At 41.5% G+C, this 11,765-nt stretch overlaps 2 protein-coding genes across 2 annotated transcripts; one reads left to right on the plus strand and one right to left on the minus strand.

The window, feature by feature from the left end:
- Window positions 1-1,861: 1,861 nt before the first annotated feature.
- On the plus strand, window positions 1,862-4,073 carry LOC129592900 (uncharacterized). Its single transcript, XM_055489045.1, has 4 exons — window positions 1,862-2,037; window positions 2,304-2,487; window positions 2,745-3,009; window positions 3,460-4,073. Exons 3-4 carry the CDS (start codon window positions 2,900-2,902, stop codon window positions 3,713-3,715), a joined length of 366 nt encoding a protein of 121 aa, XP_055345020.1. The 5' UTR covers window positions 1,862-2,037; window positions 2,304-2,487; window positions 2,745-2,899; the 3' UTR covers window positions 3,716-4,073.
- Window positions 4,074-4,789: 716 nt separating this feature from the next.
- On the minus strand, window positions 4,790-6,276 carry LOC129592941 (uncharacterized). Its single transcript, XM_055489101.1, has 3 exons — window positions 5,830-6,276; window positions 5,551-5,679; window positions 4,790-5,383 (listed from the first exon to the last, which is right to left on the minus strand). Exons 1-3 carry the CDS (start codon window positions 5,896-5,898, stop codon window positions 4,964-4,966), a joined length of 618 nt encoding a protein of 205 aa, XP_055345076.1. The 5' UTR covers window positions 5,899-6,276; the 3' UTR covers window positions 4,790-4,963.
- Between the last annotated feature and the right edge of the window lie 5,489 nt (window positions 6,277-11,765).

Genomic DNA, 11,765 nt, shown 5'->3' on the forward strand with positions numbered 1-11,765 from the left:
TAAATACTTAATGATATTATGCACGTGTCTTATAACATTTTGATTGCTGCGTTCACTGATACACACAAACATGCACACGCACGGAATAATTATATGCGCCGTAAAAATTTAAAAATTGTGATTGTTGTGCATGCTCACGTTTCGTACAGAAATGCAAGTTCATCGCTAGCCGCAGCTCGCAATTAAGCACAATCGAGAAACTGCATAATTGTGCGCATGTGCAGAGTACAATATTAGGCATTTTACGAAGTACAATAATAATTGCGTATATACAGCCCTGCTACACCAAGTTCGGACACTTTTGTAAATAAATTATAAAATATTCGGTTTTGCCGTCTTGTTTCACTTTTTCGACTTTTCTAGTACAACTTTTTATCGCAAATCTAGCAGTATCAAATTCGGATTGTTTTGATCTGCCACTGCCAGTAAGGAGAAAAGGTCAAATTAAAGGGATGGGGTAAGGGTCATTATCGGATTGATTATATCGGCAACTCCCGTAAAATCCCCACTCAACAGTTTCGTGCGAATGTTTTTAAAATCTTTTCAGGGACCGACAAGGTATCTGGCACGGGTTAACAAAAGCGTCTTACGTGATTAGTGCGCTAGGTGAGCTCGAACTCGAAGGATGATCTGTCACCCATAGACTTGTATGTTAAAAGGTACCTGCCGAAGAATGGGGTTGCCTAGTGCGCTGATCGCTTTTGGAAAGATGTTAGTGCTTAAAAAAATGTTAGAAAGGGACCATTAGCAAATCGCAATACCACTTGGAAGTTCCCAATTTTCCAGAATTTTTAAAGAATTATTGATTGAACACGATGATTTTTTCGTAAGCAGTGCGTTTTTTTAAGAAACAGTGAGAGTAAAACTTTTGCTCGCGTTCCCGACATGGTAGCTTCTTGCACAGAAACATAATTTAGAAAGTTGCTATAGATAATAATCTATCATAAAAAAATTACATTAAAGGTTTAAACGTCAACGGTCGTAGATGAGAAATATTTGTTACTGTCCGAACTTGGCCTAGCAGGGCTGTATTAGGCATTTACGAATTGGCGAATTAGTAATAGTTGTGTATACAGATGCAGGCGTTTTACGAAGTAATAATTGCGTATTTTGTACTATGCTTCATGGAGATAGGTTTTTTTCTAAAAACAATAAGCAAGCTGCTAAGAAAATACTAATTTCGTACACAGAAGTACAGTATACTCGGGTATCTGCTGGATAGTGATTGTTAACTGTAAATACAGGCGTCGTTTAACGAAACAAAGCTTTGTTATATTAGAAACCATTTATAAGCACGCTAAAATATTCAGCAGTGTAATTTAACTTTAAATGCTGCATTTGGAATTTATTATCGCTTTTCTTCCAGCTCCTTTTACAGTAGTAATCTCGGTTCCGAAATTTTCGCATACTTTTACCGGTCTGGATTTATGTAATTCCTTTATCCGGATATCCTGCCAGGTAACTAAAATTAGGTCAAGTTAACTAGAAGCCGTATACTTCTACATCATCAGTTTTGTAATAACATTATGCGAGTGCATTAAGCAATAACCGCATGATAATAACCGTGTATCCACAATGGCGATCTGTGGACATTGTACTTCCGACATTGTAAACTCACTACAAATTACATTTTCCAACTGCAGTATAGTACAATTCACGAAGTCGATGTGTAGCAAAGAATCGGCGCTGTCCACGGCGTGCCAGCGTTCTGTTCTCCCATTGGCTGGACACTGTGCAAAGGTCAGCCGGCAACCGTGTAAAATTGGCGATCGCGACCGGTGATTACATGAACCACAGTGTGATGAAAACACGGCCAAGGCGAAGTCCACACACCCGCCACATAAAACAGGTTGCTGTTGAACGTGTACGGATCTGTGCAGTCTACGAAGAAAATATTTTTACGGACTAGAAAGTTGTGCTGGATTTAAACGCTTAAATTACCTCACTGTAGCATTTGATTTTGCCCGTGAACGTGTGAAAGGTCACAAAAGCATACTGCTTTTTGCCGTTTATTCCTTGATTCCGCTTTAATTCAATGTAAGTCCATTTTTATTGTCGTTGACTTTCTCAAACCAGATTCGATCGGATTACGTGTATTATTTTACTGCCATTTATATTCCACAGAAAATAATATAATTTCGTAAATAATACAGTTATTTTGTACAGGTATGCATACGCGAGCGTGAAATATTTTCTTTAACATTTTTTTCTGCGGAGGCATATTATTACTATTAAACTGTATGAAAGTTAAGTAATCAGTCGTAGGTAGTTCGCAGTAACTATTCCACTGTTTTACTTTGCAGGTATTCGCTGTATTTTTGCCTTGGATTTCCTTACTGATTTATTCATGGGTTTATACATTTCCTCCTCTCTTCTGCCTCCCTGGATTTCGGCATTTTGCTGGTTGCTGCATCTTGATAGTTTGGAACGCGAAGTTTGCTGGGCTTTCTTGTTTGGTGTCCATGTTTACTCTACTGTCTATGCCATGTAAGTAAATAATTTCTGCGGATCGATACTTTACAAAATTATTTGTACATTGCATTAACGAAGCTATTTGTACATATGATAAAGTTTAAAATTTACAATTTTATTGTGACTATAATTGTTGCTTAGATTATATGTGTCTGTATATAGAAAATCAGGTTCATCATATTTTATTGAAATTTTATACCTTATGCTATTGATTTAATGATTCTCCTGCATTAATAGCGCTTTGTGATTACGTTATTCATTTTAACTTGCAGTGTGACGTGAACGACTCTTCTTCGCATATTCTGATTTTCCTCAATTAAGCTCTCTTCCAATCCGAAGAAAGCTCACTACTGACCGGTGAACTGCGTTGTTCCCAAGTTGCAAATCAGCTTTTTGCCCTACTTCCAAAATCGCATCGCCACCGAGAATGTCAGCCACTGCTGTTGAAATGCAGACGTCACCCGTGACCTTCCCGCTGTCCATCGGGCATCGGCTGGATACGATCCGTACTGCGGCCGAAATGAAATGGAGTTCAAAGTGAGTCTGGCACGACTAATAATTTTTTTGTGCTGCTTTATATAAACGTTTACTGTACTTAACCTAACTAAATAACTTAGTTTTTATAATCACTTTAAACGTATATATAATATTGTTTATCAATTAATTTAACGTAATTAATAATAAATTAGTTAATTTATGACAATGAAGCTTGGAATTATTAGTATTATTGAAACCGGCTTTTTAAGATTGATATCGGTTGCCAAAAGCTTCGAACTTTTAACTTATCACGCACAGCGTGGCTGCTAAGCGCATGATTTTTATCATTGCCGTTGCATCAGCTTTTGTTTGGTAACAAGAAGACGCCTTGGCAATCTAACGAGAGCATCAAACATTGATTTTCCTTGAGAACGCAATAGACCGTCGCCAAAAGTGTATACTGCGCGCATGACCTTCGTTACTGTGCCTGTAATCGTTGGCGTTTTGCAGTTGGTCCACGCCAGCGAGGCCGGAAGGACGAAAGGTCACTGCCGGTCAGCGCGACCGCATTCCAAAGGTCCTGCTGTCCATCGAGCGCAAACCGAAGCCCAGCGTTCCCAAGGACACCGAACGCAAACATCCGGTTAATGAGGTCCAGCAGACACCGGAGAAGGTCACCGCCGCGAAGGATCCACAAGCCGAGGAGAAAGCTTGGGGTCCCCTGTTCAAAAGCCGCGAGCACTTTACGGAGATGCATCTGTGCTGAACGGCGCTGCTTTTGCATGATTGATTTTAATTTGCAAGCCAGTTAAACTTTACTCGTATATACATAATATAGAGTATATCACTTCAAAGAGCCGGCGTATTTTTGCGGCACTTACATGTTATTTCTTCTTGTTGCGCATAATAATATCTTATTATTCTACAGTACTACTGGCTGTATCAATTATGTTCTATGAGTACAGTAATAACTATGAGCAATGTTTTACGGGAATTCATTTTTATATGTTTCCTACTTAGTTCTAAATGCATGTAACCAATATTTCGGTGCGTGAATTAGTAATCTACATACTCTGATTATGCATACAGTACACATAATTATAATAAATACTAGCGCATCCCAATCTGTCCGGCAATAAGCACCTTTATATAAGGGGCGAAAGTAAACGCGTTCCACCGTTCCCCTGTACTGCTGCCGTCACCCGCCTGGAGTGTGACGTTACGGCAATACATGTGGTTAAATCTGGCGCGGTACATAAGCGCCATGTTCAGCCACAACGTCAAACTCCAGCCGGGTGACGGCAGCAGTACAGGGGAACGGTAGAACACGTTTAGTTTTGCCCCTATATTAACTACATGTAGTGTATATTAACTACATCAACATAGTATACATTTTACAGACTACAGCGAATAAAATGAATGGGCGCAAAAATGTCTCGCTTGCAAAATCCGGTATGCAATACTTATCGGTACATTAACATACTGCATACAGTCATTATGCAGAACAATGGGAAGAAAACAGCAGTACCACAGAATCTCGAAAAGACAAGCCTTCTCCTCTGGTTTATCATAGAAGCATGTACGAGTAATTATAAAGAATATAAACTGCTTTGCGTAGAAATTGCATTTCTGCCAGATTATTGCGCAATCTACAGGGCACAACCTTCGAATTTGGATCTACGGTAAATATTTAATTACAAAGTGCAGAAAGCTTAATTATTTGTAAGAAACCTTAAGTGTCACCTAGTATAATGTATGAACACATACTGTACGACAACTTACGTTAGTATTAGACTGTACAAAAACAAACCGAAAGTGCAGATAAGTTTTTCCTGTTTTTTTTTGCGTGCCACTTCAGTATACATACTCGATCTGCTGTAGTTTTTGTTTTACATATAAGCAATGATGATGTAAATTATGGAGTAAGCAAGGATTAAAAAAGTGGTACAGGAGTGGAAACGAAGAAATGAAATATAATTACATGGCAGCACTATAAGAAGGATAAAAGATCATTTCAACAGATACTGTCACTGGCGGAGACATTGGGCGGAAACTGATACCCGCCGTTCATCGGCAGAAACACCGCAATAAAAATATTCGACACCAGCACCACAAAAATACAAAACGACCCGCCTAAAAAGGCCAGTTTCCGCAGCGTCTTATACGTCTTGTCCTCTTCACTCTCCCACCAGTAAGCTAATAGAAAGCAACCGGTCGCCGCGATTTGCAGTACAATAGAAAGCATAAGGAGGGTAAAGGTGAAGCACCTGAACGGATGATACGGCACTTGCAGTAGTTCGCGCAGCTGCCCGGCATTGGACGTCAAGAGCGCCACGTCCATTATACCGAGAATCACGCGTTTGGCGGCCAGTGTGGCGGAGCCCGGGTTCTTGGCCGGCTCTTCGTCATCCGGCTGCAAAGCGTCATTTTCATCCTGCACAAAAGCACGAGAAAACTTGATTTTAATCGTTTTGTAATGAAGACCAGCTAGTTACTCATACTGAGATTCTGCTTGAAGCTTCGTACTGCTTCGCACTGAACGCAAAATAAAATTACTAAAGACGCAGTAAATTTCTGAAGCTTTCAAAGTACAGTACAAACCGGAATGCCGTTCGACCGCAGATGCAGCTTTTTCACGGTTTTCATATGTGTGACTTCGGTGGCTTCCGGAATGGGTTCCAGTTCGTCGGATGCTGGAGGACCCTGTATGGCGTGCAGTGTGATTCGTTCCTGTTGAAAAATGGCATAGGCTTTGTTGGGTTACAAGATTTACTAGGTTCTGCGCAATTAAATTTCCGTTGCGCATAATACGTGTACGTGAAAATGTCTTAAAACTTGGCATATTCACACTTGTACAGAATCAGTTTTAAATAAGAGTACCTCGTTTTCAACATATCCTTTATTGGTATAGTTGGATTTGCCGCAAGTACGTGGATCAAGTACAGCCATTGTGGACAGTATTTACACTGGGTTTAAAGCAGCTTTTGAGGATATCCTCGGAATCATCCAGCTTTGAAACAGAAGAAGTGCTTGCTACGAATAACACCTAGCTGTGTTAGCAATTCGGCGAATATGCAAGGGAATCCAGCATGAAATGTACCCAGGATAAACACTCGGTCAAAAAAGTGCTTTAATAGTTCTCGAAGATGAAAGTACCGACAGTAGCCAGTTTAAATTATAACAAAAATACAAGAGTTACACAAAAAAATCGGTAAATAGGAAATTATTACTCTGTTGATCGTTACAAATGCGGTAAGCGCGAGGAAATTTTCAGTGAGGCAAAGTATAAACACACATGGACATTCTGTACAAGTAGAAGGTAAATCAGCGTTTATACACACAAACCACTGACATTAAAATTAATAGACCATAGATAATAACACATCAACCATTGAAGTATGTACTTATAATCAAACGCCTCTTATCAGTTTCGCGGTGATACAGTAGATCGCACGTTGACCGATAGGCCTAGGGGACCTCAATATCGTACATGTTGACATATGCAATATTAAATACAAATAATGAATACAATAATTATACAAATTGTATATCGCGAAGGACTCCGATTTCGAGAACTGTATCGGCTAACACCGGTCGGATTAATCTCATGGTAAGTAACTACAATAAATACGTATTTACGTATTATAAAATAGCTGATCAGATATCAAGAAGGTGCATATGGCTGTGTAAAGGTAATAACGCTGGCTATTTTACGGCATGACTGTAATATGTCCTACAGAAATAATAAAATTAATGTACAAGTACAACGAGTACAGTAGTACGTGTAGTTCAACAGTTATATCCTCATGCCTTGTCAACGTTAGCAAAACTAGTTCAAATACGAAGCAAAATTTAGTTTAACGTTCCCCTTGACGTTCAGGGCTCACGAAATCGGAAATCGTGGTTGCATCGAGTACGCTGCTTTGCTCTGCAGCAGCATTATTTTTTTCGAGGGCGTTCCAACGGTTGTTTGAGCCGGAGGCGAGTACAAATCCGGCAATCAGTCAGCGCGCAGGTTTTCCAATGATAGAGGATTTCAAAGGATGAGGCACAGTGCGGCACTATAAAAAAGCAGTAGTATTCAAAATATTCAGCCTTTCGCTCCGGTGTACGGAAAATGAGGTCTTCACTCAGATTTATTAGGTAGTCCGTAGTCATGCACTATTTCTGATACGCTATATAGTACTTTTTAAAAAATTTCGCTGACACTTTTCGATAGTTTGTAAAATATGCAGGAAATGTCAGATATGTACTCCCATCCAGTTCTATCGTGAAAAATCACCTGTACATGTCTCTCGATATTGTTAAATTCAAAATTTACTTATAACGAAATCAAATAAACTGTTTGACAGGAGAATAATTTCCATCCAGATTGTATTTCTGGTTTCTTACCAATGCACAATCTGCGAGCGGTACACTGTTTCATATGGGCGCAGACATTTTGGAATGTTTGACAGTGCGGAATCGCGCATCCAGATTTTTCAGGGGTGCCATCGCCCTCCCCCTGCGCATCTTTTTGCAGGCATTTATGCGCATGTAACAGCAATACCAGATGTTGTTGGATTATCTTGATCCTCTCTGTAAAACAAACCACAAAAATTCAAGCCAAACCAGGCATGGAACAGAACCTATCGGCGTGCGTGTCATTCGCGCTGTGACCTTCTAGCACTATCCGTAAACAGCAGGTATCCTCTTGAAAAAATTAAGCGAAGGTAAACAAGAAATTTTTAATTTATCTTCAACGCTCAGGCGTTTTACAGACAGATAGGTGTATTTTCTTGTTAACTACAGATGCGCTTACGAAGTATCTGTATTTTCGTGATGCTGGAATCTGATCCGAGCACAGTACGCGTCAACACAAAAGACTCCGCTATTTATCAAAAATTTATGTTTCAGAATAAGCATATGTAAGATATCTAAATCAGGAACAACCGACCCGCAGGAGCTAACAAACGAAAACCACTGGGATCCGTTGGATTTTCTGGATCCGATTTGGATGCCATAACTAACGAAAGCACTGAATGCAGCAACCAAATCCAAAACAAAAGTAAAATTTAAACTGAAGACCTTAACTGCTTCCGCCTGAAATGTATTTTATTGATAAACGACGGCAGAGTACAAATCAATAAACATTTACAAGTTAACCAAACAATGAAAAAAGATTAATTATCACAACAGAAAGAGTTCAATAAACTTTTCAACTCCATCCATTGTTCCTAAAACCGAAGCCGCGTTTCCCCGCTGAATCTCCAAGGACAGTCGCTGCCGGAGAAACTCATGGGAGCGAGCCTCTCCGGTTTGATTATATAAACGTTTCCCGATTTCCTTGATAATGGCCGTAGCTGACGGTCCCCATGGGCCCATTGTTTCGAAAGCAATGGCTGCGAAAATGTATCGCCCAATCAGATACGAGTACAAATTAGTTTTCCTTTCTTCTGCTTGTAACGCGGCCGATCCGGCAGTCGAGGATGTGGACCTGATATGGGAAGCAGCGACCGTGTCGACACAAGTGACATCCCACGCCAGGCACATGCCCCTCTGCCAAGCAAACGTAGTACAGCCGTCTGGGCGTCGTTCGCTCGTGTGGGAGGTGCCGCGCGGTTCTAGTTTAGAGGGGAAGCCGGCTGAAACGAGGGCGCGGCATACAATGTTATTGAGCCCACCATGGCGTGGGAGCCTGCCGGCGGAGAATGTGCAGGATAGGCCGTGGTGTGCATATTTGTCAACTGGCTTGTGACACTTCGTACAGTCATGTGGCTCACAGATAACTGCGCCAAGACGGAGCCCAACCGAAATCTTCAGCGTGTCATCGTCGAGTAAATTCCCAATGTGAGCGGAGGGCAGCGCGTTCAGCCAAATGCCTGCTTCCGGCCGTGACTGGGCAAGTAAGCGCGCTTTATTAATTTCATCGTCGCGGTACACATCCAGCAAGATAGACAAAGATACGTTGCATAGCGGTAAATCCCAGGTTTTCTGCAATTTCCGGAAGTTAGATTCGGGCAGTTCTACTTGACGAGCGTTTAGCTTCCACAGGTTTAGAGCCTCCGTGACGTTCACAGCCGGCCGTGCGGGTAGCAGACGGGATACCAAGTCAGATACGGAGTGAATCGAAGCCAAAAAGGCGGGAAGAGCTAATTCCTCCGAACGACGTATTCCGATACCTCCTCTGCTGACCGGGAGACTGGCTTGTCGCCAACTAGGGTAATCATCAAGATTGGTCCGGACGTTGCACAGCTGCTGGAAACAGGAGCGTAGCGTTTCGTCTACCTGGTACAGCTGCTGCGGATACCTCCACGCGTTGCAACATCTCAGCATGTAAATAATCTTAGGCGCGCCGAGGCAATGTCTCAGGAGGTACAACGCTTGGTGGCGCGGGAGAAGCTGCATTCGCTCACAAACCGAAAAAAGTGTCGTTGCTTTTTCAGCAAACATCGGGGCGATTGCATCGTCCAATACTGGTGCTCCAAGAAGTGTCAGGTTAACGCTTGACATGACACGCAGCTGCGGATACCGTGTGAGAAAGCTGTCCACTGCTTCTTGCTGGATACTTTCAGGTCCGCCTGTAACATATAGTTCACATTTTCCGACGTTTATATCCAGGCCGATTGCTTTGGCGCCTTCGATAACCCGTGTAAAATTTTCCAATACGCTCAAGGGAGGCCCGCCCATAGTCCCATCGTCGAGATACCAAGCATTTAGCTCGGTAGTGAGGGTGGCAATTACAGCTTGCAGGGCTATACAAAACAGTAATGGACCCAGTGGATCTCCCTGCTGTACTCCAGATTCTGACGACAGAATGTAATCGTCGAGAAACAGTGACGAATGGTGGCCGTAAGTTGACAGGAAAAAGGGATAGTATTCTGGGAAATGCAGTTTCACAGCATTAAGAACCACTTCGCGAGAAACTGTGTTAAATGCATTCCTAAAATCCACTTTGATAACGGCTTTTATGCTGTCCGGCGACGCGTCAAGAAAGCATCTGGTACCGTGGACTATGGCCTCAGCTCCACCGCGCACGTTGAAACCAAGCTGCACACTCCACCGCGCACGTTGAAACCATTTTGCTGCATGTTAGCGTATTCCGCCTGAATACGCTAACATGCAGCAAAATGACGATAACTCTTAGCTAGAAAATATTACGAGTTAGGAGTACAGTGAAATTTCTAAAGGGCAAATTAAAGTAGTAATAATAATAAAGCAACCGCTGCACAAAACTAAATCCCTTTGCTACGGAAGTTACTCGTAGCAGCTGCGGAAGCAGTATAAAGGCAAACATACGGTTATACCGAAAAAATACTCGTCATGATCATTATGGGATGTTGTACCTTACTCGCAGATGAATTTTACTGCAGGAAGCACGGTTTTCCGATCGAGGGGACCAGCGAGTTGGGAAGCACGCGGATCGTGCGTTCACTTCCGCCCGGGTAATGGCCTGCTTGAACAAGCTTCGAGCACGTACAACGTACCCGTTGCTGATTGGGTACTACGATAGATGACGAAACGAATACCTGGCTTGTACTGAGCGAACGTTCTCGTGGCCGTGAATGATGTGCTCCCACGGCTGTCACAGCGGTATAATTCCTGGCGTTAACGAACACCCGGAAGCTGCCTATACGGTTAACATGAAATTAAGAGACAGCTAAAGTTTACAGTTCTATACCTGATTGAGTAATTTTAAGGGTCAGTAGAGATGCTTGATGCGAGTATAAAGTCAAGCAACTTTATCAACTGACATAAATAAACCGAAATGTTAGCCGTATAGCCGCTTCCGGGTGATCGTTAACGCCAGGAATTATATCGCTGTGACAGCCGTGGGTACACATGAGATGACGGGTTTGTACGTATGTTCGAGCCCGGAATCCTTATAAGTTTGTACGTATGTTCGAGCTGTAAGAACTTCCATTCCGATTGATTTGTCACGGTGCGTTTATTACGTTGGACATATCTGTAATGTTACATACAATCTACAAAAGAATGGAAATACACAAATGTACAAATAGATTGGTAGACTTACCTTCGCGTTAGAAAAAATTGTATAATATACCGGTTCTAATTTGTAGTAGCATTTATCATCTGAATTTACGAGTAAGATAAAATGAAACGTCATGTTGTGTACGTATCTGGAAAAACTAAATCTGTTTGTTTGTTTACGTATTCTTCAGCACTGGGTGTGTGTTACTTAGCAGTGCGTTTCGGCTTCAAAAGGCCCATGCGCATGTAAACTGAAAAATTTTAATGAAGAGATTGTGTGACGGAAATCTGATGGTTATCGCGGAAAAAGGCAAGGATTTGTCGGTTGTTTTTATTGAAAATAGGGAGTACAACCGTGCAAATGCCACAAATAAGGCTCGCAAATTCACTCGATAATCGCGGAACATTACGATTTTTCTACTTTATGTCAGATTAAATAATAATAATGCAGCAATTTCCTTAGAAATACAAACTAATTTTGCGTGGATAGTGAACTATAAAAATTAATGTTTTGCATGCGCAGAGAAGTGACCACTTTTCAAATAGGCAGATAAAGGCATTACGCTGCCATGTAAATTGTAATGCAAGCTGAAAAACATTGCGACCGTGTAAATTGATAACTTCCGCTGTTGAAGATTATAAAAAAATTTATTTGAAATTTGTAAGCAGCGGATAATATCTGTATATTAAATAACGAATGACATTCAGTGCAAATTATTATTGTCGTTCCACAGATAATACTGTGTCATGCGTTTCTAATAATTTCTGTTGTGCTTTGTCAGCCAAAACTGCGTTGCAACGGAATGACTTTAGTCTGGGTGGCCGTAAAGCCGGTAAAGGCGTAG

This window comes from Paramacrobiotus metropolitanus, unplaced genomic scaffold (assembly GCF_019649055.1).
Source record: "Paramacrobiotus metropolitanus isolate TYO unplaced genomic scaffold, Prichtersi_v1.0 Parri_scaffold0000057, whole genome shotgun sequence".
In the NCBI taxonomy this organism is placed as follows: Eukaryota; Metazoa; Tardigrada; class Eutardigrada; order Parachela; family Macrobiotidae; genus Paramacrobiotus; species Paramacrobiotus metropolitanus.

Excerpts from the sequence above, each read along its gene's own strand:
- LOC129592900 (XM_055489045.1), top strand. The coding sequence starts at position 2,900 with ATGTCAGCCACTGCTGTTGAAATGCAGACGTCACCCGTGACCTTCCCG. Across the intron at positions 3,010-3,459 it reads GAAATGAAATGGAGTTCAAA|TTGGTCCACGCCAGCGAGGC; the intron begins GTGAGTCTGGCA and ends GGCGTTTTGCAG.
- LOC129592941 (XM_055489101.1), bottom strand. The coding sequence starts at position 5,898 with ATGGCTGTACTTGATCCACGTACTTGCGGCAAATCCAACTATACCAAT. Across the intron at positions 5,680-5,829 it reads AAGGATATGTTGAAAACGAG|GAACGAATCACACTGCACGC; the intron begins GTACTCTTATTT and ends ATTTTTCAACAG. Across the intron at positions 5,384-5,550 it reads TGCGGTCGAACGGCATTCCG|GATGAAAATGACGCTTTGCA; the intron begins GTTTGTACTGTA and ends GCTTTTGTGCAG.